Here is a 24,673-nt window from a genome sequence, read left to right on the forward strand (position 1 = left end):
GGAAACACATTTTATATCATTTTGGCATTTAAAATGTAACTTCAATCAGATGCTGTTATTATACATATATCAAAACTAGACAATAGTTTTAAATAATTTTTTTATTTGTCTGAGGCATTGGGGGGGGATCCATCCCCTCATCCCCCCCAGCCTTTGATCTCCATGAGAAAAAATCCCTGTATTGTTAGGTGTCAGAGAAAGGAGCTGCTCCCCTACTTTGAATGGGTGACATACGCCACTGTTCAGCCGACTGTCTTTAATTGAAATTAATTGTATTTGTTGTCTTCAAAATCAATCCAACTTTAATTTTGTTATTTCACTCTTAACTGCTTCCAATAAATTGTTCTCATGACAGTACGCACCATACTTCATGAGGAAATAACACTTTAAACGGAGTGATTAAAATCCTAACACACACAACATGAATACATTCTTTAGGTTGTAGAAATTGAGCCAGAAAAATGATTAAGTACTCTTAAAATTTGTAATTTCTATGATTTATTCAGGTACCGAGATACAGCAAAAATATAAACTCACCAAAGTTTCACCAAGTAACAACACTAAAAGAAAGAAATTTCTGTATAAATGACAGCCATAATCATAATTAAGTACAAACCAGAATGAAATATTTAACACATCCCAACAGCATAACAAAGATTAGAACTGATTATATTCACAGTACTATTTTCATACCAACCAAGTTAAAAAGAGGAAAAGATGATTGGCAATTTATACTTTCCCACTTTTATATCTCATTAACTCAGTCAGTACATTTTCCCTATTTCTTAAAAAAATATAAATTTCTACACACCTAAAATACAAGTCCTTAGTCTCTCTAAAGGCATAATTCAAGGCAATCACCACGGACTAGTCAGCAGCATACCTCCATGCAGTCAGCCACAAGGGCACATTAAATGAGGAAATTTTACAGAGGAAAAATCACTTGCCTTGACCAAGGTTCAGAGAATTTTCCTCTGTGGAATTTTTACACAATAAAGAAATGCAGTTTACATACATATCCATTGACTCAAGATGTCTTTCATTAACAACACTATGAAAGAACTTTACTTGTATGTAATTTTCATTTTTCATACATCATGTTCTTTGCTTACTTACAGCGGTGGATACAGATGGGGTACAGGGGGTGCGGGCCCGCCCGTGTTCTCAAACATTGCAGAACCAAAATTATAACTTTTTTAAATCATAATATGGAATTGTCTTGTATATGTCTGTAATAAATTTAACTACAACTTTCTAAAACTCTGCATGTGACTTGATCATTTTTTATTAGGATAAAACTAAAGGTAACTCAAAGATATCTAGATATCTTTTGCACCCCCTCCCCCTTGAGTTTTTTCTGCATATCTGCTACTGCTTACTTGCAATATACCACGAGCAATAAATGTGAAGCATGATAGAAGATACATTTTACCAGAAGTTTACTTTGCTTTTGCTAAACAACACCCATAAGTTTCACATAAAATGATATTAAAAAGAAATAATCACAGATGATATGGTTTTAAAGGCTGTTTTGTGGAAAATCTTTCAGGATATCCAAATATGCATTCCTAATTCCAGAAAACCCTCTCATTCCTACTTTAGCCCCGGCTAGCTTAGAGGCAAACTCCAAGGCTTTGGGTAGTGGTAGTTCGGCCGAGACAGCTCGGATAAACCCAGACACAAATGTGTCTCCAGCTGCCAATGTGTCCACAACCTCACGAGGAGGATATGCTTGACAATGGAATACCTCCTTGGCAATCACTCCATCTTTGACTCCATTACCATTAAGCGATACAAGATATGTAGCGGAGCAACCCTGCTCTCCCCATGTACAAACAATGACTGCCCTGCAAGAGAAAGCCTAGTATTAAATCCTTCCTTGAGTAATTAAAGCTAGCCTCACTCACTCAGTACTTCATTGGAATGATCAGTTTTGAATGGTGATAATAGAGTTCACCCCAAATTAACAAGGGGAGACCACGTACCTTGCTCTGCCTTTTTCAATGCCGTATTTTTTATGGCATTCGAAATGGTGAACGCATCTCTGAACTGGTAGTGGTTCCTTTGAATGGGCCTTAGTTTGGCTGTGATTAATTAATTTTCATGCGGTATTTTTAACAAGCCCTATATAATTTCGAAATATGTATCACCACACCCTGCAGATGGGTCAGGTGGTGCAGTGGTTCGGGGCTTCAACATGACATTTTATTTTCTAGTCTTCGTTTTGACCATATGGCGTCGCCATCACCGAGATGCATTCACCATTCCGAATGCCATAAAAAATACGGCATTGAAAAAGGCGGCGCAAGGTACGTGGTCTCCCCTTGTAAGTCACAAATTCAAAGTAGGGGAGCAGCTCCTTTCTCTGACACCTAACAATGCAGGGATTTTTTCTCATGGAGATCAAAGGCTTCAACAAGATTTAAGACCTGAATTCATAAATCAGTAGTAAACACTTTACCCATTGGAAAAACACACTCTCAAACAACACCATTGTCATAGAAAAATATTTTAGTACACATTCACATTTTTCATAGCCTTGCCATTAACAAGTGACCTAGCACGAACTCACAAGCATGGGTGCAAATACACAGCCAGGGTGAAATCTGCAATGATTCAGTTATGACAAATGTCATGATGGTGATTTTCACCCTTGGTGCACATTTTCCACATTAATGTTGAATGTGAATGGTAGGACCTGCTAAGCATCAATAGAAAGGAAATTTATTCATTAAAATAAAAATGAAATGCTTGTCTTTGCAAACTCGAAAGTCTCGCAAGCAGCTCAATGCACATCTGGCAGCAACCTTTGAGATGTCAATCTATAGCATAATGATAACTTATTGCATAAATGTAAACTGTAAAAAATGAAATGCAGAAATTTATATGTATAAAAGAATGACGTATGAATAAGTGATCCTTTGAAATATGCCACAGGTGCTCATGCTGTAACCTAATTTTAGACACAGATGTTTTTTTAAATCTGATAATTTATCGCACATTGGTAATGGATGCTGAAATTTGTTACACTTCTGGTCAATTGAGAATCTTGTTATCTCTGTGATCTACATACACATTTGTAAATGGATAGATGAAACAAAAGAACTCATTAACTCATGATCATGAGCATCCAAATCCTTACCCATCAGAGACATGACTCGACATTCCCTCTATTGCTGTTTCCATTGCATTCCACCCATGATAAAGAGCAAAATCTTTGCCAATAAATATAACGTCAGCATGCTTGGCCAAAGACAGCAACCCAGGCTTAGGTTTTTCTAATTCAACTGATATAGTGGGGAAGTCGGACTTTCCAGAACCATTTTCATCCCTCCAATCTCTTATGAGATCCATCATTGTAGTTATTGCGTCAATGTTTCGCCCCTGAAACACAAATGCAAAAACATGTTACACAGGATGATAGCATAAGACTAAGCATTACGATTTTGACAAGCAATCCAATTCTATCATTAAGAATACATATTTTTTCCATATTATGGTTGAATTGCTACAACGTTAACAATACGTAACGGTGTATTAAATAAATTTGAAAAAAGGCTATGTGCATAATCTCCTGAGTTTAAAATTAGCACATTTAACATCAGAGTAATCACCTCAAAATGGATCCAGGAGTAGTCTGAAAAGTTCACATCTTTGAAATTTTCCACTGTAATTTCTGGAATATCCCCTTTAGAGTGAATGATAGTTCTTGACCCATTCTTGGAGTTAATTAATACAGTGGAGACTGGGAATGAATCCAGAAAAGATTTTTCATCACATGCCTTCCTTGTAGGACAGTGGTCAATACAAATTCCATTGCTTTCAAAATCTCTCTTAATGAAACTATAATTAAATAGAATTAATAATTAAATCCAATGAAATGAAGTATCAAAAGTTAGTTATTTAGGAAATAAACTTTTCATAACCAGTTTTCCAATTGGCAATAGAAATCCTCTACAGCAGGGGTTCCCAAACTTTTTTGTACCACGCCCCCCCCTCCCCCCCGCTACACACATCAGCTTTCCATTTTGCAATACCCTATTTCCACGGTGCCGTACATACCAACTCCTACTTGTACTCGTAATCAGCTTTCCATTTTGCAATACCCTATTTCCACAGTGCCGTACATACCAACTCCTACTTGTACTTGTAAAAGTATGTGCCTACTTGATACGGTGAGTAGGTAGATTTTTTTGTTCACTGTTGAATGCGGTAACGCAGAATTGAAAGATTCAATAATTGTACGTCTGATCTGAGGAAATTATTTTTGTAATTTTTTATTTATTTCATTTGGGTGTCACGCCCCCCCTGGACTTTCTCCACGCCCCCCAGTTTGGGAACCCCTGCTCTACAGGGAGGAAGATCTGGTTCATATCTAATGAGAGTCAGGCTTTATGTTCAGTTCTCAGAACTTAGATATTTTAATCCAAGTCAGAAATCAACATGCCCCTCTGAAACCACTGATTGAAGTAGCCCCAGCCTTTTGAAGTAGTAAAGTACATTCACCTATAATCTAGCAACCTCACAAGTTTCCTTTAACCCTCACTTCTCTTCCCCTCTACGATGTATTAGGTTCTTCCAATGTATAAAAAGGATACCAACAAAATTTGTGCCGCCACTATTCATGAGCGGAACTGGTGTTATTTAATAATATTAATAATATATAGCATTGTAATTAGCGTGGAACTTATAGGAACAACAGTATTGCCTGAGTTTTTTTCGTGTGCTTTACAGCCACGTTTTGTTAGCTCTAGCCATGAATTGCAGAGGAAGACTCCAAAGTATGAAAAATTAGGCGGATATACAGTAAGAAATGGAGAAGTAAACTCTGGAAAAGAAATTGATCCAGCAAAGAAATAGCTCACATCAATTTCCATACTTAATGAGCTGCAATTTCATGTTACAATTCTACAAAAGAATGAGATGGCATCTAGTGCATGCTAATTATTTCTAAGAATGCCCTGAAATTGTGAAGCTGATTTTGTTAATAATCATAATTTATATTAATGAATAATTTTTCTATAAACCTGCCTTTAGGCAAATTGCATGACAAGGGAAATTCAAGCAGCAGCATCATCTTCCTTTTCACATTGTAGGTGGAGTTCTGGTGGCTTGCCTACCCCGAACATCATCTGCTTTGGTCACCACTCAGGGAAAAATATTTGCTTTCCAACTGCTTTGGAACCCTTTAGAAACTGTTTTGAAACACCAAAATCTGTATTGGAACTGTTGTGGAACTCATTTCCACCAAAAATTGGAAATATGAAGACGTTTGTAACTCATTTGTAATCCCCTTTCGAACTCCTTTATACAGAGTGTGTTCGTGTGGAACTGCTTTCTTCACGTTTGGAACTCCTTTTGAACGATTCAACAGGATTTCCAGACGTCATCATTCGTATTGTAACTGCTGTGTACAGAGAAGATTCATGTGTAACTGCTTACCATAGGTTTGCAATTCTTGTTGAACGACTCCATGCAGTTTATAGACGTCATCATTTGTTTTGGTCTTCTACAACAATCTTCTATGCGCCAACATACCATGGCCAGGTTCAGTCTGATTCGTTTGGTCGAGAAAACGAAAATTCTTTAATATATGCAATAGAAATGTATAAGCGGTTTCAGAAGTAATCGTAAGTCAGTTAATAGGAACTGAACTCCCAAATGTTCACTCAAATGAGGTTAAATAATAATTATTCTATTTTCCTTGTAGCTTAAATCACATTTTTGGGGCCGTTTTGAAATGCGACAAGGTTATCTTCACTACGTACCGAGAATCTTGGTTGCGTAAATTAAGGTATTCAATAGAAACTTCATGGCAAACGTCGTTAATAATGGCGTTTCCAAGTAGATTATTATTGTAAAGACATCAAAGTCAATGATTTCAAAGTATATTTCGCACATAATATTTTCGAAAAAATAGTATTTTGCATCGATTTATATACATACCTAACACAAACCGGTCGACATATTGACTTCCCGATCCCGGGAAATGGTTTATGCCCATCTTTTGTTCCGTACTTCAGGACTTTTTTTTGCAGAAAATGAATCCCTCCTTCGAAAATCTGTTTCATTGTCGCAGTATTGAGACAAGTTCAGGTACCCGGAAAGGCCGTTTATCGCATTTTTGCATCGGATTTTTGAATATTTGACATGATGGTTTTAAAGAAAAAAATATCTAAAAACGGAGGCATTTCACCCAAAAATGAACAATGAATGATCCACGCCAACCAAATAAGACCAGAGTTAAGCTCTCGATGTGAACTTTCTTGACCACCAAATTGAGTTTCCCCCCACTTCTTCCTCAACTTGCAAAGACTGCGACGGCGGCGCAATGAAGGTCTTTGCGTATTTTAGAACTGTGGATTAATCATGGAGCGGTGGCTATTCACTAAGTACGACTGCAGTTAATGCCGCACATCACTCTGCCATCGTCCATTGTCGTCTGGCCTAAATTTTTCAAACTATCGCCATGAGTTTCCAGAGAATTCTAGAAGCCATCTTGAACTGCTACAAAACAGTTTGCATGGTGTACATATGAGTTCCAAATGGGTGTCCGACTGGTACAAATCAGTTCCAAAACAGATGAACTAGTGGTACAAATCAGTTCCAAAGTTAATTCCAAATGAGTTCCAAGGGTTGAAAATTAGTTCCATAGAAGTTTCCAATGGAAATCCAAACCAGTTCAAAATCTGTTACAAATGAGTTGATGACATGGTAGGACGCTATGACATCATGAACTGCTGTGTACCGTGTTTCAATTCCACAGCAGTTCGAAAGCACATACAAATCAGTGGTACAAAGCAGATACATGACAGTTCCAAATGGCTTACACAGTAAAAATTTTGCCCCGAGCGATGATGGCACATTAGATAATGGCACATTAGTTAATGGCTTTGAAATATTCCATTACACTCTCTTGCGCTCCCCTCAAATCTCCTCTCTCACCTAACACCTTCCCTTGCATTTTTGCAAGGTTCAACGATTCAAACCCTGGAATGTTAGATAAATAGATTGTTTCAACACACCACAGATTCATGCAACCCGAATCATGATCAGGTCAGGTATGCTGCCATATCTTAGCCCTGAACTAATGGGTCAGACTTGGCTTACCATATAAATGCATGTAAGAGACACAACTTCTTTCCCTGAAATTGCAGGTAAACATGGGGGTGCATCTCTTACACGAATTCCCCCCCCCCCCACCTTCCCTAGTCGCAAGTCCAAGGGGAACTGCGTGGCCTTGGTTTACAGCGTGAGTCAGTCATCTGAAACCCTAGGTCAAAAAAGAGCAGCAGGCAGGGCAGATTCTCCCTTGGTGACGTATTTTTATAATGCTCCTGTTTGCGTTTCTTACACGTACAGCTTTGCCATGTAGCATAAAATTTTGCAGAGATCTAACTTTAATAGGATCATTTCAAAACTAAACTCTCAATTCACATTTACATTCTGATTCTATTTCTGTATGAAGAGATTAACAATTATCAAATAAGATTGGAATGAAAAATCTTCTTTTATAAATAAAATAAAGGAGTAAAATTCAAATTTCCCGCTTGGCTTACCCCTTGTTTTTGTGACCAGCTGTGGTTCCCCTTAAACCAAAGAGACTATACATATTCGTGACTTAAACATAGAAATTTAAATAATAAATAGACTCATAGGAGAGAATAAAAATTATTTCTTCAGCTTAACCATATCACAAAGGAGAGGGAGAAAGAGAAAATGACAGTAGTCCCATACAGGCCCGGAAAAAATCCATTTACATACCTTAACTCGTGGTGTGAAGACAAGGATCCAAGAAATTCACATTTAGAATCAATCTGCGATAAAACTGTGCAGTTATTTGATGCATTACCACCTCTTTGCCATCGGATGCCCAAGCATCTGGTTCAAAAACAGGCATGCAAAAATGATTATGTTTCTGTTTTATCAAGTCGTTTTGATGACATAAATTCAAAGAAAATGTAAAATAGTCGTTATATAGTGAGTAACACCCCAACTTCTTTTGACTTCTTTCTTGCTTCAAGTCGATGAAGCAGGCACTCACCTCTGATCCGAGTCTTCTACGGGAAAAGAGGAGCATTCTTGAATTATGTCAAGACAGACCAATCCCACACATAGCACAGTCGGTTTTACAGGGGACATTTAAAAATGTTTAACTTCTGGCGCATGAAATTTTAAAACTACACACCATAAATATCCGTTCAAGGCAAACAAAGGATAAAGTCCTACTACAAATTAAGTTGCAGTTTTATTTCTATTCGTAGTGGCCAACATATGAAAAGGTTAGAATTTTATATATTTCACCTTTGATATCTCATTAGTCATCAATATTTTTAAAAATATTCATTATGGTAACTAAAATAAATTATGAATGTATTTTTAAGTAGTAATTGCACCATATGAAATATTTGAGAATTAAAATCTCTATTTCTTTATTTTTAATTTGTGGTGTTGGTACGTATGTATGTTTACGTGATACGAATGGGCTGTGAGGCAACTTGAGAATGGTCTTGTCAGTGTGGGGAACGAGGGTTGAAATAATGGTAAGAGCAGGCTGTTGATTTACTTAATTCGAAAGATGCAAGCGATCATTGCGTAAATTTCTTCTGTTTATCAAGCAATTTAGTTGATTTTGAACCTCTATTTTCAGACATCGTATGCCGCGGTGTAATGAAATGGGGTTTGAGAAATAAAATGTGCAGAGGACTTCATTTCAACTACGAGAAATTGCCGCTGGCATATTAAAAATGTACACGCTGAGGGATAAAGTGTTACGGTTTGCATTAGTTTCAAGAGCATCCCTGATTTTTCTACAGGTAACCAAAGTTGCGCGTGTTTGTTTGCTAAGGCTCGGCATTTTTTGTTTATTGATTTAATGCGGTTTTCGGACCAATGTGCGTTTTTATTTGCCTAATTAAAATATTTAAAGAAATTTTATTCAATAAATTGGTCCAAGTTTTATATTTTAGAGGTGATTGTAATCGGATGAAGCTTATTTGCCTGCTGCCTTGCTATCTGCTGTAATCTGTACACACCCTGTTATACAAATTTTGATCTGGAAGGAAGAATTAAATAATACTTTTTCCTGTAATCATAACTTTCATTCGAAGTTTTTCCCTTTTGTCTTACTCGACAACCCTCCTTGGCATGAAGTAATGGTCATCTTTTTTCTTTCAACCCACTCATTCATATATTGTCATTCATTTATGATTACAACGATGATACTGTGTTAGATTTCACCACGTATTTTTGTTTGTGATTTTCGCTTAATATTTATTTAATGGTTGTGTGATTCGATGGACGCTTGGTTAGACGCATGTGTGTAATGTTGAAAGTTCCCATCACATGGTTGAAATTCAAATCCGTAGCAAATTGCGCCATCAAAGGATGGTGATATAATGTGTTTTCTTGTTTACTTGGCCCATCGCAATAACCAGCCCGATGTAACCTCTACGTAACTGCAGTAATTCAACCAAGCTAAGCGTCTAGAAACAGTACAGGTGCCATTCACTTTAGTGAAATTTATTTCTAACTTTGGTCCGGGGAAGATTTCATTGGGGGTTGGGAACCCCAAGAAATGCGGAAAATGAAGAAAAAATTAAACCCTGTTTTCTGGATTATTTTATAGGAATCATATGTAGGCTATGGCTGTGGCATGCAGTAATTTTCTTTTTGTATAATGAATGATTATTCCTACTTATTTTCTCAATTATGATCTTGGTGTATTTTTATTAAAAATGAGTAACCTAATTGGTTCATTAATATTTACCCCCGTACTATCATTGACTCATCATGTTAAGTTTTGCTTAGCCCAAGTATCTGGTATGCAAAGAGATAGAGACAAACCCAAAGGGCTGAAGTCGCATGAGTTTGATGAATGTGCCTGAAGTGTCATGGCCGGCAAAAAGGCCTTTCATCCCCTAGGTCAGCGGTTCCCAAACTTTTTCTTTCCGCGACCCATTTTAGCTCATTCTTTTTAGCCGCGACCCCCTAAAAATGGTCGTCCAAGTTTAAGTACGTTGTTCACCATATTATTAGTATCTCGCGACCCCTTTCCGAACGGCCTACGACCCCCTTGGGGGTCGCGACCCCCACTTTGGGAACCGCTGCCCTAGGTTAAGCATGGGGGCAAACTTGTGTTTTGAGTTGGTTTTAAGAAAAGTGAAAATTAAAGGAGAAAAATCAACAAAGTTGCTGATTTTTTAAAAACTTCCCTTGACCATGGCAGTGACTGTAATTTCTGGGACATAGTCTTCCATGTTCCTTTTCTTCCATAGCCAGTGTTCTCTAGGATTTCTTTGATTCCTCTGAATTTCTTTCTAACACCAATTATTAGTGCAATTAACTGAGGAATAAATGAATTTATGCTGATTGACTTCGTTTTTCTTTGTCCCTTATCCAAGTGTTATTTGTTATTTTATATAATTAAGTACATACTAGTTGACTTGCCTTTTTACCTGGGACTCCTTAATCAAATTCTAACAAAACTCTGGCATACAGTGTATTGAGATCCTATGTACCGCTTGTATCTTGACAACCTGTGCTAAAGCCTTTAATGAACAAATCTAGCTCACAATTTTAATCTTTGCACTGTTGTCCGCTGGCATGGGAAGCAGTGGCGTAGCCAGGAGGGAGTCCATGGGGTGCAGACACCCCCCAAAATATTTTTTAAAAACAATTATTTTCCTTCGTAAAAGAAAACAAAATATTGAAAAATCATGAATTAACAAAACAAATGAAGTTTTTTTTAATTATGAAAAGTGTTCACATTAGTTTAAAACCCATTACATACTACCCTGTCTTTCAAAAATTTTTCCCCCTGGTTTTGGACCCCCCCTGAATGAAATTCCTGTCTCGGCCATTGATGGGAAGACAGCAGTTATAGCATAGGATAGTGTTACACTTCCTGCTATGATATTTGCTGGCCTTATAACATTCGTCATTCAACCTCTAAATCATTTATTTACTTGAGCTGAGAAAATAATTGTTCTTGATTTGGGAAAACAAATTACAGTGGACCCTAATAAAATGTGAATTTAGTAATAAGTAACAAAATTTGAATCCTTATGCCTATCTCATCTTCTGCTACCTTCAACTCAATATCTCTATACAATCAAAGCATTTAATGATGGAAATCTTTAGGATTTTTAATACTGTGGTTGAGGTAAGAATGGGCTAGTGTATAATTGGGAGGAAAGAATATAAGCTGTTAGGAGCTTCTTTTAGTATGCTAACCATGGCTGAATGAAAGGGGGGGCCCAAACCCTGAGCCATCCATCAACCATGAGCCATCCGCCAATTTTGAGGTAAATCTCACAAAATTGGAGAAATATAAAAATCCATAACGTAAGAAGGGATTCGAAGTGAAGCAGAGTTTTTTGTTTTGTTTACATGTAGTTGTCGAAATTGACGATAATAAATGGTTGATGCTGCTGATAAAAATACTTCATATGTTGGTGTTGTTAATGTAGCTCTGAACGCAACCAGAGGCATGGAAAGCTGTGTCATCGGAAACACGAGTCACGAGTGGAGCTCTTTGTGTATTTAGGAAGACTATTTGGTTAAGATAGTGCATCATGTGGGTTGATTTCGTAGGCCTACTGCTAAATGGGCTCCGGGCCGCCCACATCCAAAATCCGGCCCTGATGCTTTCCATACTTGCTATACTACGGAACTCCTGAGGCTTGATTTCTAGTTTTTATGTCAGAAAGTGAGTTTGAAGTAATAGGGTAGTTTCCTTCATCAAAGAAAACGAAAGGCATTGATTGCGATTCGTTACCCACCATTAGTGTATTCATAATACAAAAATTATTTGGTTTTTGAAATACCGGTTTAGACGAATGGCAAGGGTCAAATTTTATCCTCATTTGAAAAAGGCCAGATTGGCGCCCATGCGATTCCACTCCACGTGACGTCACAGGGACCTAGTTTCTACACGAGAGGATAGGAGTTATGCATCGTCTGAGGTTGCCAATGCATGCACAAGGCACAGAGCTCAGGGAAACATGTCTTAATAATCACCTATTAAAACTGGCTAAGGTCGGAAAGTTTTCTTCGTTTTATAAGGTATTAATGAACCTTTTTTAAGCCAAGCGCTACCAGCCAGCAAGGTACTCAGCTACCCGCTAGCATCCTGCGTCGTATCAGCGCTCAGAGCCTCGCCCCAAGGTCACTTCACTTGTGGCAGCGGGAACCAGAACGACGTCACACGGGAGTTTTCCTGGCATTCATACTTACTAGTCGCATTTTCGCGCGCTTGAAAATTTTCAATTTTCACTTAATTGTGAAAAATAGATATCGTCATTTAAAAATCTAAAAGCGTGAAATACGTACTCCAGGAGTAATAATCTTTCGATTCAGGCAATAAAAAAATAATAGGAAACCACCCTATTAGTGGCCAGATTTGGTAGTACATGAAAGCATATTGGCAATGAGTTTGTAGAAATGAATGGTGTCTATCATTAGTAAGACAATCACCTGTGCAATTTCCACACTTAATTGCCACACCTCCGATCATTGTTTCAGTGCATAATGCCATCCTTAATTAAATTAATATATTCTGCAATCGTCTGGGGCATTTATACATTTTTCTATTTGGGGGGTGAGAGTGGGAAAAAATTGAAGATGAGGATTAGAAGGTGATGGATTTACTCACATGCACCCAAGCATTAGAGAAGAGGGATAGGCTTATGAAAAATTGAACTAAACAATGGAATTGTTACACAGGGGTGGATTCAACATAAAATTTGGTGGGAGGGGTCATGGCCTGGGTCCGGAGAGTATGGAATACCCCCCTAGAGAGTGGGGTGTTCTCCCGTGTGAAACGTTTAAAATACCCACTCTTTACATAAGTTTGAGACTAAATTTTAGTTTTTATTCTTAAAAACAGATGATATTGAACAAATTTCGACATTTATAGTTTCAAAAACTATTGAACTAATAAAAATTAAGAATGCTTGATGAAATTTGGGGGGGTTCATGACCCCTGTGATCCCCCCTGTATCCACAACTGTGGTTACATATCCTATTTGTGAAGGTTGCAGCCTTGTGAATTTTAGATTTACTGACAGTGAATGGTGTACAACATCAGTACTTACATATTTGTGATTGGCTGTTGTATTTGTTCGGTCAAATTCTAAAAAAAATTGCAATTACTCCTAAAAGTCCTTGTTTTATTATAAAGGGGCATAATGGCTAGGTTGGCCACTTCAGGTAATGTTTTATTCTCAGAAATATAGAAATATTATATTGAGAGATATTTTAGAGATGCCGCCTAAATCAGTGAAGAAAGGTGAAAGGATTACAAGTTTATTGATGGCATTGCTGATGAAATAGCATTCCTTGAAAAGTCTAACTCAAACAAATAGTCAAAGTTACAGTCTTGTTTCTCTTTCCAACCTACACCCATGCATCTGTTTCTTTCCTTAGATAAGTCTTTAATCTAAAGATGATGGACAGGTGCCCATACAGGTACTTCTGTGGTCAAAAATATTTGTGAATGACTTGTTATAATGTATTGGCTGTGACATGAATAAGTTATGGTATGTTAACCTAGAGATTGTGGGATCAAATCGTGTATGGATAGGTTTTTCACCTCTCAGGACATGACTGTTATAACTGTCTGGTCTGTTAACTTTTGGGATGAACAATTTATTGTGTGAATAAAGAAGTCTAAACAAAGGTATTGATGTTTGGCCACAGTTGTTGATACTTTTTTAAAGAACATGCAGCTGAAGGGTGAAGGGCTTCAACGGCAACTTCAGTGGAACTGTAGAAAATTAAATTAGTAACTTTAAATTTTGGCATCCCTCATCAAAGAGAGTTGTCTTTACTTTTGTTGAGTATAGTGCATGTGAGTGATTCCCAATGAACTATGTTAGATCAAGTACAAGCTCTGAGGACAGATCCTGAGCCACAAAAATTATGTGAAGACAAGATATGATGTGTGGTCTGACTGATTGCTTGTTGAATTTCTCAGGAAAATAGGCCATCATTAATCTCTCTTATCCTGGTGCCAATGAAAAAATGTATGGGTGCTTGCAAGAGCGGATCCTGGATTTATTTCTGGGGGGGAGGCACAAGGATCTAACGGTCTTCTCATATTTGAGATTTAATGTAGCATAGATATTACAATTACTGTGTGAAATATTCTCTTTGTTTATGTATGAAATTAAATGATTGAGGCTTTGAAATACACAAAACAAAATGAACGTAATGATAACCGTATTCAAAATCTTGTCTATTATATAAGCGTCTGTGGGGGGGGGGGGGGGGCGAGGGCACATGCTCTCTCACCCCCACCTCTCCTAAATCTGCCTATGGGTGCTTGCAGTTTTTAATCTGTATACTACAGTAGATTCCGACTAATTGGGCTACCAGATATTAGGGGGAATTGCTTACTTGGGCTAATCCTTGAGAAGAGAAAATTTTCGGGGAATTACCTTGAGTTTTCTCTAGGACAAAAAGCCAGTTAGATTGGCCACATATCGGTGATATTTGTTCAATTCACACAGGGATGTGGGTTTGCTAGTACACGATAATGATTCAAGCAACATTTATAGTGAAATTTTGTCCTTTATTATGTAATATCTTGTAGGTTTTCACGATCTCAATCAACCAGGAAATCTAAATATCTTGCAGGTTCTTCATCTGTAAGAACTCTCATTGTGGTAACTTGTAAAATATTTTATTTTAATTTTTGGGAAATCAGTTTTTAGGCTGTGAGTTGCAGTCTTTTTAAATTTATAGCTCTACAAAATTATGTATATATTTTTGAAAATGTTGACAATTACATCCTAAATGTGTTTTGATGCATATACTATCCAAATTGTTCCTTAGCTTCAATGTTTTTTTCAGGTCATTATCAATGGAGCCATGCCTGATCATAAATCTGATGGGTTTGTTTCTCCTGAAAACCCTTTGGATGAAGAGGATTGGTTTGACAGAATCATCTTCGGTTTATTTGGTGGCCTGAGGCATTGGGATGCAGAATATTTCCTTCATATAGCTCGTTATGGTTATACCCATGAGAATTGTTTGGCATTTTTCCCTCTGTTTCCTCTGTGTGTACGGTGGACTGCTTTATTATTTTCATTTGTAGTTAGCCATATGGTTAGCTATGCAAGTGCCCTTTTTTTGGCATCAGTTGTCATCAATTTTGTTTTTTCCTCGTGGGCTGCACTTGTTTTGTATGACCTGACTGAGAAAATTTTCCGGGATAGATGCATGGCCTACAGGTAAGATTTTGCTGTATTAAAATAATTCTTGATGGATAAAATAATTTCTTTGTGTGCCCTAATAAAATTCCTGTACATTTAGGGCCCCTGCGCACTGGCAACTTTTACAAAGCAACTATTTAGTTGCTTTGAGGAAGTCCCTATGGAACACACGGCAGTTGCGGCAACTAAAAAATTGCCCGTGCGCGGGGCCACAGTCAATTTCGTGTGTTTCATTTGAACATCCACAAAGCAACTAAATAGTTGCTTTGTAAAAGTTGCCAGTGCACGGGGGCCCTTATACCTATATGTACTGATTGTGTTTTAAGTGTAGTGGAGACTGTTTTTTGGGAGTTTGAATGTGAACTTGCTATTTACGAAACTCATTATGTTGTTTCCTTAATGCTGCATAATATATATAATATTCAAACCAGAAGGGAAGATGTTTTATTGTGCATTGAAAATTTTTAAAATATGTAGGTATCTTCTTCTATTGTTTCATTTGAAACTTGCTGTGATGACTATTTTCACAGGACTGCTATCCTCTTCTGTGTCAGTCCAGCATCCATTTTCTTCATAGCTCCCTATTCAGAGGCTTTGTTTGCATTGCTCACATTTCGTGGCATGCTTGAAGTAGAGGATGGATTGAAGGGCACCGTTCTTAGCAGCATCCCATTTGGATTGGCTGCTGCTTCGCGATCTAATGGACTGGTGAATGTGGGATTCTCTGTCCATTCAGAAGCCAGGCATATAACGGTAAGCTTGTTTTGCTCACTGCATAGTGAAACTGCTCAAAAGTAAATTGTGCTTACTTGTAATCTTGAGGTTTGGGGGTATGCTTGAAAAGTGTCAGTTTTTCCATGGCATGATTATCAGATATTCCAAAGGGTTCTGGAGACATCCCATGAGTTATGCCCTCAAAGTCTGCCAGTTACGATGCAAGACTTAAAATAAAGTATCCTTGTGGTATGACATGGTATGTGTTGGAGGATGGACTGATAGCTAAGATTATTTGCATCGTGAGGAAGGGTAAGGAAGGAGAGGTCAGAGAGCCAGTGTTGGCATTACCCTTCTCTCTAAAGAATGCACTAAAGGCAGTGTTATGTCACCTCTGACAAGTGCCCTCTGCAAAGCACCAACGTGAAGATCAGGTGTTCATATAAATCACCAATGCCACTGCTGGGATTTGGACTTGGGCTCTGTGATCCCTTGTAATTAGAATAGGTCAGGGTACTGAGGAAAGGAAAATGCATGTTTTCATGGCTTAAAAAGTATAGTTATAGATAATGAAAAGTCACCACCCAAGAAACAAAATTTCTCAAAATTCATATTAGTTATTGCTGGAGTGGGAATGGAGAGTAGCTATGCTCACTCCTCCCCTACAGCTGAACTATGACTGTTCTAATGCTGAACAAGAAAGGAAAGAACTTAGGAAGACGAGAAAGCTTTTGCCGTGCTTAAGAATTTTATCCTGAGGGAAGAGTACTGCATCGTGGAGTGTGTTTGCAAAAATGAGATCTTAAATTTGCCTGGGTAGGAATGCTCTCATGTTATTATTAATATATTTACTGTTATTTTCTAACCTTTTGCTGAGGATGCTTTGATGTATTTTATTTCAGGAAGTTGCAATGACTGAAGGTCGATTAGCTGCTGTTTTTAAAGCAATTAGTTCCACTTGGAGATTGTTGCTGGGGGTTAGTATTATGGTGGCGCCATTTGCGACTTTCCAAGGGTATGCAACTGTTAAATTTTGTATACCGCATAGTGATGGGAGCGTGTTGCCTGATTTTCTTACCAACTACACTGTTGACAATAATTTGATTGTTCCCGGGATTGGCGACCCTCCAGAGTGGTGCAACTCCTCATTTCTCACCTTACCATACACTGCTGTTCAGGATCGATATTGGAATGTTGGATTTCTTAGGTAAGTACTATAGCGAGTCAATTTGGAATATGTGTTAATCATCTTAACATAACGATTTATCGTTTTAAAAGGAGACTGAGATATTTGCAGTGTATTTTAACCCTTTCGCTGCGACAAGCGGGAATACCCGCAAAAAACATTATGGTCATTGCCTGCGACATGCGGGGATATTCCACGACTTTCAAAAAACTTTTCCTTTCAACACGACATGCGGGTAAATATCTACGTTTTCGAAAAACCCTCCCTTCGGTCGTAGGTGCTGTCATCTGCTCGAAATTCTAGCGGAACTACGTCCATTCGTGCGGCGACATTCAGCGACGTCAAATGAATGATTCAATTCATTTTTTTCTGGATAATAGGCAAAATAATGGAACCGATGAAAAATCTATTGAAGCAGCAAAAGGGTTAAGACAATTTTTAAATATGTACAGCACACTCACGATTATCCGGGCTAATGATGGGGAGAGACGGCTCAAATAATCAGAAAACATGGATAACTCAAACTTTCACTTTAATGTCTTGTTATATTCATAATTTACGTAAAACAAACAATATATTATTATTTATACAGTTATTCTGTAATTTGGAGTGCTTCCTGGACTCATTGAAAGCTTTCTTCACCAGTCCGCGATCTTTTTAGCGGCGATAACAAGGTTGTACTCGTATTATTACGGCTCCATATGAGGTCTAGTTTCGAAAACCATGCAGGAAACAGTATGAGCTGTGTGAGGCTCTCACATGGAAGGAAGTACTTGAGCAAGTAGCTGGGAAGTGGTGCCCTGCCTGGCAGAATCATGTTATGTCATCAGCTTATCTGTGAAAGGGCTTTTGATTTTTCTCCTCTTTTTAATAGCTCGAAAAACAGGCAACAGTTCAAAAGATGACAAGTATGGATCTCTTAATTTTTCTAACTATGTATCTCAATCGGCAGTGGCAAAAAGTTGGTAAATGAACTCATAGTGTTGCTATGGTTGAGTCCAAACACCATCTACGAATTTGGAGCACTGTTGAAATAAATTTTGTTACTGTAGTCTTTGTAATGAAATGTATCCTGAACTTGTTTCTGACTCATGAATTTTAAAATATTCTTGTATGCCTTCTTTTTCAGGTACTATCAGTGGAAACAAATACCTAATTTTTTGTTAGCTCTTCCAATGGCAATTTTGTTGCTGTATGGTAGTCATCATTTCTTTAAGCAGAATCGTTTATTATGTTACAATATTGGACTTTGGAATCAGAAATACGATGGTCGGAAACATTCCCAGCAAAATGTGAAACAGCCCCCTCCCACAGATGACAAACCAGTATCCAAAGCTGTGGCCTTCCCTCCAGAAATGTTTGTGTATGTTGCACATGCACTGTGCCTTCTGGTACTATGCTTCCTCTTCATTCATGTTCAGGTAATAATCAAGTGTATTACAAAATAATCAGCTAATTATAACTATAAAATATCATAACTTAAAATTGTCGTATTGATGAATTGCCTTTGCAAAAATTTCCCCTGGACCGGGAATCCAACACTAACTTTTCCCAGGTCATTGCACATACCGCTATGCTATCCAGGTTTCTGAAATCTCATGAAAAATATTTCTACAATCGACAAGCTTAATAAAGGCTTAAAATTGTTGTGTTAATATAATCACCACATTAATATATACCACATTCATAATTCTTTGCTAGAAGTCATTGCTAAAATTAGAGATGGGTCGGTTCCAGTACCTGGTTCTTGGTCCTGCTGCTTCTTGGCCTGTAGGACAGGTATCGAGAACCGATCGTATGAAGTCAGTACTTTGGAACCGGCTCAGAACGGTGGCGAGGATTTGAATTTGGTGCCCAAAGCTGAAATAGTCTGCTGCGTATTCAAGGCCAAGAATTGAACAAAAGATTTAAAAAAATGCATATATTACTTTCCGATTGCATGGCTTCCATGATTTTTTCTTTTGAGAATGGGGAACTAGCGTGAATTTTTTTTTTTCTCAGGCGGACAGAAAATTATTTTCTGATTTCAACAAAGAAAACTGCATGTAAATCTGAGTTTTCCTTCGTGAGATATTCAATGATAAATATAAAGAATTTTAAAGCACGCCAAAAACTCCCTCACCCCATAAGCCACTTCCGACGAAGCCTCGATGATGTTAAAGGTGCGTAAACATCACAAGCAATTTTTGTGATTGTTTGTTATAGTTGCCAGCAGTTGTGAGAGCTTCGTTTGTAGACGTTTTGATTATTTTCGACGATAGAGGCTCAGAAGCCCTCATATTTCGTATTATTAATAATATTAATATCTGAGTAAGGGAATAAAATACCTATAAAACTGAAGCAGTTAAACAAAAAATTTAATAATACCTGAATAAAATCGTTGTAGGAGTCTGAGCCACAGCCGTTGGAAGGGGGTTACGTTAATTGTAAGTTGATGTTATCGACGGCATATCATTCATTTAAGTATGTAATTAGAACAATTTTGATGTTTACCAATGTCTGCTATGCTTTTATATAAAATTACTTCATCCATTTATTCGTAGGTACCGGAGAATTCGTTGTTTAGGACTGCCTGTGCTTTTATTATGAGGTGAATTCCAGTCAATGCAACTTTTGCTCGCTGATTGGAGACATCTAGGAGCATTTTTTGTGCCAAAATAATATTGTTTTCAAGGTGACCTCTCCCGTTAAGCTACTGCTAATAATAACAGTGTCAGTGATTGTCATGCGACTGCGCTGTTCGCCATAATTTTTTACACCTAGTCACTATTGCCATGTTTACTGGGACCTGCTCACTATTCCGTATTCTAAATGTCAGATAGTGACCCCCAGGGTACCTATGGAATAACCTGATCCTGAATGCTAGGGTATTTGGGAAGTGCCAAGTAAATTCGTGTGGAGAACTCAGACACTCCATTGTTTTCCTTGCTCTTTGAGTGAAATGGGGGGACCTGTGTACTTCTATTTTAAGTGAATTTTAATTGTTTACGAAGCAAAAGGTCGGATAAATTTACAGGCTGATAGGAGGAGATTGAGGGATGTCACAAATTCCTTCAAAGTGAGGGAAGAGGAATTTATTTCCTACTTCCACACTTTCAAGGAAGTGGCAATGTTCGTTGTTAGCCAGATTGAACCCAACTTGTTTCAAATGTATCCAAGGTTGGAGGTGAGAATGTCAATGTGAATGTATATATTATAATTGTTAATTAAAATGTATACATTGATAATAAATGCTGAATATTTATATTCCAGATGTCAAACTAATTATCTGTGGTTGACTTAACACTCTGAGAACTTGAATGAGGCACTTGCAGTTTAGAACTGTGAATTTTTTCGATGAGCTTCTTCAGTCTCGTGCTCTCTAGATTTTTCAATTTTCTCCTGACTTTTTTTTTCTTCCAAAGAAACCAACAAGTGAAATCTCATACTGTTTTGCAAAATCAGTCTTATTGATCTTATCGTGAAAATTTTTGTTCATGAAAATTTCAAATTATGTATTTATACGTAACACATTCTTCTTCCTTTAATGCCCTCCATAGTGATCAATATCACAAGAATGGCTATGTGATTTTACACTTAGGTAAAGAAGGCCAAGATGCAGAAGAAAACCGCTGGACAAACACGGGAAGGGTCAACGGTGTACATGGAGAGGGGTGGCAAGCAAGAGGGGGTGGGAGTTGCCCAGCCCATTACAGAGATAGTTTTCCCCTGACCATGTCACATTTAGCACATGTTTCGAGTCTTAGATGAGGAGATCTAGTGCTATTGGTGCTCCTTGAACATTTGTGAGCAAAAATAATTGAATATTGTTTGAGCTCTCAGCATCTTAAAACGAATATGAGATTGCCATGATGTGGTGAAGTTAAAAATGTAAAATACATCTTGCCAAGAGACCAACTCTGTTTTATGCAGGAATTTTTTGCACGGCAAAAATGTTATTTTGTCAGAGAACGGCTTTCACTTTGTTTAAAGCAATGCTTGTTATTAGTGGGTCTGCTATAAGTGGACTCAGTTGCACTTAAATGACCTCCTCTTCAATAATAATTCAGATTATTACATGATTATTTTGCCTTCATGATTTTGCAAAGACATGATTATTTTGCCTTCTTTTTTATTTCGATTTATGTTCCATCACGAAAAGAAAACAGAAAAATATCTTTTCTGCTGGAAGTTTTTTCTGTCTAGTGTTGGTAATTATAGGAAGGAAATTTTATTTGGTGTGATGCCCATAAAGTGTTTTTGGGTAGAACATATTCACCCCATTTTTTAAACTCCTCTGTTCTCTATCATAATGATTAGGTTCTTGCAATTTAGATAGCAGCCACTAGAATATGTTTTTATAAAATGGAAATGTTTTTGGCTTATCATTCTTGATGAAATAATTTCGTGTCTGTTTCCTTCAGTCTTCCTTTTTAATGAATAATCACACATCAATTTACTGTCTATCATTTCATTTTTTCCTCTTAGGTAACAACTAGGTTACTTGCCTCAGCTAGTCCTGTTCCTTACTGGTTTGCAGCCTACTTTATCCTGCCAATATCATTTTCAAAAATGAGCAAAGAGGAGCTTAAACCATTGACTGTATCAAAGCTTCAAGAATTTGGACTGGACCTCCAGGTTGGCCCTGTTTTTTATCCTATTGTACAAATTTGCATTTAATACATTCAAGTGATGAAATGATGATAAAAAGTGTTTTGTTTCTCAGGTTGAATCATCTAGCAATCTCCAAAGCGTTTGGAAGGTGTTTGTGATTACTGACATTCAGAAACATTCCAACTTTGTGAAGCTGTCGCACAGAGAGAAGATAATATCAAAAATTATCCAGGTTTACTTCCTTTCATATACAATCCTAGGAGTTGTACTATTTTGTAATAATTATCCATGGACATGATCTAAGTATGAAAGAGTTGAGGTCTTTTTATGAGTTTGACCTCTAGTGCATCTCTTCAGTGCTGCCAAAATGTCCAGAAGAAATTGCTTGTTACAAACTTAAATTTAATTTATTTATATTCTTTACAATTCTAGTCAATTATCTTGGCCTCCATTATCTATACTGATAAGGAAATAAGGATAATAGGGCCCATCCAATTTCCTAACTTAGGAAAGTATTCTAATTGCATCTGCCTCATGATGTATTCTATAATTTGGTGCAGTTGCAGTACCTTTTAACTGTATAATATACCAAGCTTTTTTGAGGTTTCCTTTTATAAAAGTTAGACATGAAAGTTTGATCGAAAATTTTTCATATGCTTCATACATAGATTTTAGATTGCTAATTTCTTGATGAGAAGTACATTGTCTCAGTTTTGAAGGAAAAATATATTTCATATTATGTAAAACTGCAAATTATCAGTACTGAAAGAGGTGCTCCTTTCGGCCAAAAGTAGTTCTATGCATTGTATAAGCCTTCACTTGGTCTTATCAAAAGATTTTTGTATCTCAGTTCTTCATTATTCTAAAATAAGTTTCTAAAGACTTAATTGCCTCATTTATAAATCATGCTCAGCAAAAAAGCATACATATGTGGCTTGTGATGAGCTGCTATTCGTGAAACAAGTAAATCAATAAGATCTCTCTGATAGCATAATAAGCACCACTTAAACTTCATATCTGAAACTGGCATGTGTATAATAAAAGCTATGGTCTTCATAATTTTTCAATGATTAGGTATTAGTTAAATATTTCATTTTTGATCATAATTTAATATTGTTTAAAAAGTTGTATCTAAAAATTGGCTACAGTTTTATACTATGTATTGTGGTTTTTATCTTATGTAAATTGGACTGAAGTGCTTATGACTGTGAAAACTGAGGCGATGGGTTAGAAGTGCCACACAGTGCCACAGTTAGGCACAATTGCCATGGATTCTATGTATTAATTGTTTTAATGTAACTTTTTTGGGATTACACAATGTGATGGGTCATTTTTTGACTCTGCTGTATATAAGATTATTGTTATGCAAAGTTTTTAAACATTTTTATTGAAATAAGAGCAGAAAAAATTAAATTGCTGTTATTTTATTATCTTGAAGCCTGAACCTTAAATCTTAAGTGGAGTAAATACTACTATAGTAGTCAATTATTATTTTTGTGCATTTAACCCTTTCATGTCGGAGCCTCGAGGAGGGAAAATCTTCCATGTTACAAGTCCCTTGAAAATTTTTTACACTCCTCTGTACAAAGCTCTCTTGCATCGACAGAAGGCGGAAGTTCACATCCATCCTAAAGCATGGACACAACTCAGCAGGATGCCGATCCCTTTCTTTGGCTGCTTTCCGAGACCGTAGATGGATTATAAGACTCCTTCGCAGTACGAATCCACGGTCAACGGAGTGAAATAGCCGTGTAATATATAATCAAATATTTGTTTCTCCCATCAATTTTTTAATGTATATAATGAATTCCCTGTGTTCTCCTGAGCGTGAAGAAATTTTAACCCAAGTCCTGATGTTCATATTGATGGATATAGTATACTTTTATTCCGTAATGACTAATGAACTCCATTGATATTAACGCAGGAAATCCATTTGAAATTTTATAGACTCAAGTAGCTGGGTCTATTGTGTCCTCGGCGGTCACTTTCCTACACCCTGTGTTGCACAGATGCGGCTTTCATTCGTTTGCATCAGAAAATTGATGCGTGGCTTTCATTTTTTTGCAAAGAAAATTCTCACAGCAAATGTGCGGCATTTGGTGCCAAAGGGTTAAGGAAAGTTAAATATTGGTGGAAAGATCATGTTTACAAACGGCGTAATTGTTGGTTTATTTTGATCAAAGTAGCTTAGTAAAGTCTACTGTCATAAATAGTCTAGAAATCATCACAGTATATGTCACATTTGGAAGTGGTGGTAGTTCAAAGTATACCGGGACTAGCCGCGGTGATGTGGCACTGTGCGCATGATTTGGACTGCTTGTGGCATCATATGCTCAGCAGTCCAGCAACATCTTGTCCGGTAGTGTCCAAAAAATATCCACAGGGAAGAAAGACGCCTCGGTAGCTTAACTGGCTAAAGCACTCGACCGGAAATCGGGGGATCCAGGTTCGAATCCCGGTCAAGGCGAATGATTTTTTCTCTGTGGATCTTTCGCATGGTGGTAGTTCATTCGTACACTACTTTGCCATAGTGTCTCCTGAATCAGATTCCCACTTCATCTTGCCAAAATAGGACCAAGACATCACATCTGAGATGACCAAGTCCACATATCCCTTTTGTAACATTAGAGGGGAATTCAACTTTTCTTCTTTTGTTCACTCTGGTTCTATAACATGACCCAGAGTCATTGGTGAGGTTGTCCAGTTATTGGGATTGTGATTGGTATTGATTATTGGGATTCCTTTGGTAATCCTCGTACCCAATCATTCCTCTTCCAAGTTGTGCATCAGATTTTCTAATTGGGCCACCAACCTTTGGCGCTGCTTGCATACCTTGTTCCTGGCCATCTATTAAGTCATTCTGTTTCATGAGTTGGGAGAGGTTTTCCCTGCCAAGTCTAGGCTTTGGGATGTATAGGGTCTTGGTGGCAGATGTGAAGAATTGGACTGAGATGCTGATAAT

The 24,673-nt window shown here is 37.4% G+C and overlaps 2 protein-coding genes across 2 annotated transcripts; one reads left to right on the top strand and one right to left on the bottom strand.

Moving 5' to 3' along the window:
- Positions 1-475: 475 nt before the first annotated feature.
- On the bottom strand, positions 476-8,268 carry LOC124153912 (ketohexokinase-like). The gene is made up of 5 exons (XM_046527312.1): positions 8,045-8,268; positions 7,765-7,881; positions 3,615-3,843; positions 3,143-3,384; positions 476-1,847 (listed from the first exon to the last, which is right to left on the bottom strand). The coding sequence occupies exons 1-5, from the start codon at positions 8,140-8,142 to the stop codon at positions 1,520-1,522; spliced, it is 1,014 nt and encodes a 337-aa protein (XP_046383268.1). The 5' UTR covers positions 8,143-8,268; the 3' UTR covers positions 476-1,519.
- A 210-nt stretch (positions 8,269-8,478) lies between these two features.
- LOC124153913 (GPI mannosyltransferase 2) lies at positions 8,479-23,124 on the top strand. The gene is made up of 8 exons (XM_046527313.1): positions 8,479-8,543; positions 8,651-8,816; positions 14,857-15,236; positions 15,749-15,971; positions 16,835-17,139; positions 18,248-18,539; positions 21,586-21,735; positions 21,824-23,124. Exons 2-8 carry the CDS (start codon positions 8,748-8,750, stop codon positions 22,007-22,009), a joined length of 1,605 nt encoding a protein of 534 aa, XP_046383269.1. The 5' UTR covers positions 8,479-8,543; positions 8,651-8,747; the 3' UTR covers positions 22,010-23,124.
- The last annotated feature ends 1,549 nt before the right edge of the window (positions 23,125-24,673 follow it).

The sequence above is a fragment of the Ischnura elegans genome, chromosome 2, assembly GCF_921293095.1.
Source record: "Ischnura elegans chromosome 2, ioIscEleg1.1, whole genome shotgun sequence".
Lineage (NCBI taxonomy): Eukaryota > Metazoa > Arthropoda > Insecta > Odonata > Coenagrionidae > Ischnura > Ischnura elegans.